The sequence below is a fragment of the Caenorhabditis briggsae genome (genome assembly GCF_000004555.2).
Source record: "Caenorhabditis briggsae complete genome, chrII, whole genome shotgun sequence".
NCBI classification, from domain to species: Eukaryota; Metazoa; Nematoda; class Chromadorea; order Rhabditida; family Rhabditidae; genus Caenorhabditis; species Caenorhabditis briggsae.
The window spans coordinates 11,041,541-11,043,382 of record NC_013486.2 but is presented as its reverse complement, the minus strand read 5'-3'; the positions used below and the strand labels follow the sequence as shown (position 1 = coordinate 11,043,382).

The 1,842-nt window shown below is 38.8% G+C and overlaps 1 protein-coding gene across 1 annotated transcript; it reads right to left on the bottom strand.

Moving 5' to 3' along the window:
* Positions 1 to 24: 24 nt before the first annotated feature.
* On the bottom strand, positions 25 to 875 carry CBG20664 (the record flags this gene model as incomplete). The annotated part of the gene is made up of 5 exons (XM_002631454.1): positions 25 to 223; positions 299 to 408; positions 463 to 585; positions 633 to 740; positions 786 to 875. 5 exons carry the CDS (start codon positions 873 to 875, stop codon positions 25 to 27), a joined length of 630 nt encoding a protein of 209 aa, XP_002631500.1.
* Positions 876 to 1,842: the final 967 nt, after the last annotated feature.

The window sequence follows — 1,842 nt, the reverse complement described above, 5'->3', positions numbered from 1 at the left end:
TCAAAACGGAGCCTCAATTGGGAATCACATGAAATCATCGGACAAGTTTCCTGGGTCTTCATCATTGCGAGACGCTCCGGCATCCCAATCGACGTCTTCGTAATTTTGTATCCTCTTCTGTTCATTCTTAGCCAGCATTTCTTTTTTCTCTCGATCCTTTCGCTCTTGTTCTAATTTCTTCAGCTTCTGACGTTCTTTGGCGTCGCGAGCATCACGTTCTTGCCTGAAAATATTTAGATATGCTTCTGATATTCAGGTCTTTGACTTGGTTTCAAATAGAAGAATTCTAAAAACTAACTTATAGTCGATGTCTCCCTTCCAGCGAGTTTTCTCGAGACGATTGACGATTTCATTGCATTTCTTCTCCACGACGGTGTGTTTCACTTGCTTGTGGCTGTGGAAACCAACCTAAAAAGTTAGGATACATATTTAAAATTATTTATCTGATTCCACAAAACTCACTTGTCCAACAGCCATGTCACCGGTTTTCTTGAGATTCGACCACATCGTGTAGACGATGGCCACGTTGTTCAGCTTACATCCTTCGATTGAATTCTGTTTCACCAGTTGACAACAGTCCTCAAGCTGAAAACGGTATATTTTGAAAAGCTGATGCACATCTTCAAACTAACCAAAGCTTCTGGAATCGAATCGATAGTCATTCCAGGTGTCAGACGCAGATAGACGTGAGCTGATGAGAGCTTGTCAACGTGAAACCATACGTCTTCTGGCCAGCCGTACTGAAATTCAGATGTTAAATGTGTTAGTGTGAGCTAGGAACTCACTTTGATCAAGTCCTCGTTCTCCACTTTATCAACACCCATGTAAATCATGACCGGCGGGCTGACACTGTTCGATGTGAACTTGATCACCATTGTTATCTCGCTGTGATTAAATACCTAGAATCTCATGTTATGCATCTTTTTTGTATCCAAAAATTAAGAGAAAAAAAAGGTCAGAAAAATAAGAATTTTCAGATGCGACACAGTACTCAGCAATTTGTTTCGGCGAAACGCACGAAAGTGAATGGTTTTGATGGAACGTGCGAGGAACACTGTTTCGCCAAAGACTGTCACTGCGAGACCATCTGACTTCGCTAAACAAGGCGCAATGTGAAATCTCGGAGCCTCGTTTGCCAACAAATTTAAGAAAGCATAATTTAATTTCAATTGATGAATATGATTTATGGGTCGTTGTCTGTTGACGTGCGAAGGAATTATAGATAATTTTTACATTTCAAAACATTCTTTTCATGTAATTACAACTTTTGTTTCTTTAATAAACTCTTTTTTACAACTATCCTGTCGTTTTATTCGAAATTCGGGCTAATGAATGAAGAACGGCTAAACAACATGCAGTACGAAGCTCCGCTGTTTCGGGGGAACGCAGATGGTATTTTCTGATTAAGAAAGAATGACAGCGTGTGAAATCTGAATAAATCGATTCATTGGACAAGCTTCCCAAAAATTGATGAAGGAATACTACTTGCAGAAATCATCGTTCTTCAAATTCTATAATTTTCAGAAATATAGATGTAAAAGGTGTCAGAAAAAACATCGGTTCGAACTTATGAATCTCTGAAACAAAGGGCAGGATTTTAGTTTACAAGATGAAATCGAAAATCATGAATAAGTTCCTGTCGTGTTCTGAGTGAGAGTTGGAGTCAGGTGGAGAAAAAACTGCTCGAGAATCCGAACAGAGTAGTTTAGATTTGGAAAACGATTCTATGGAACTATATGTCGCCAGTGATGAGAACAATCTGTGAGCAGATTATCTTAAGAATGCAACACATCTGCCAAATAAATACTACAAAAAATTCGATCAACTAGAAATGAAAATCGT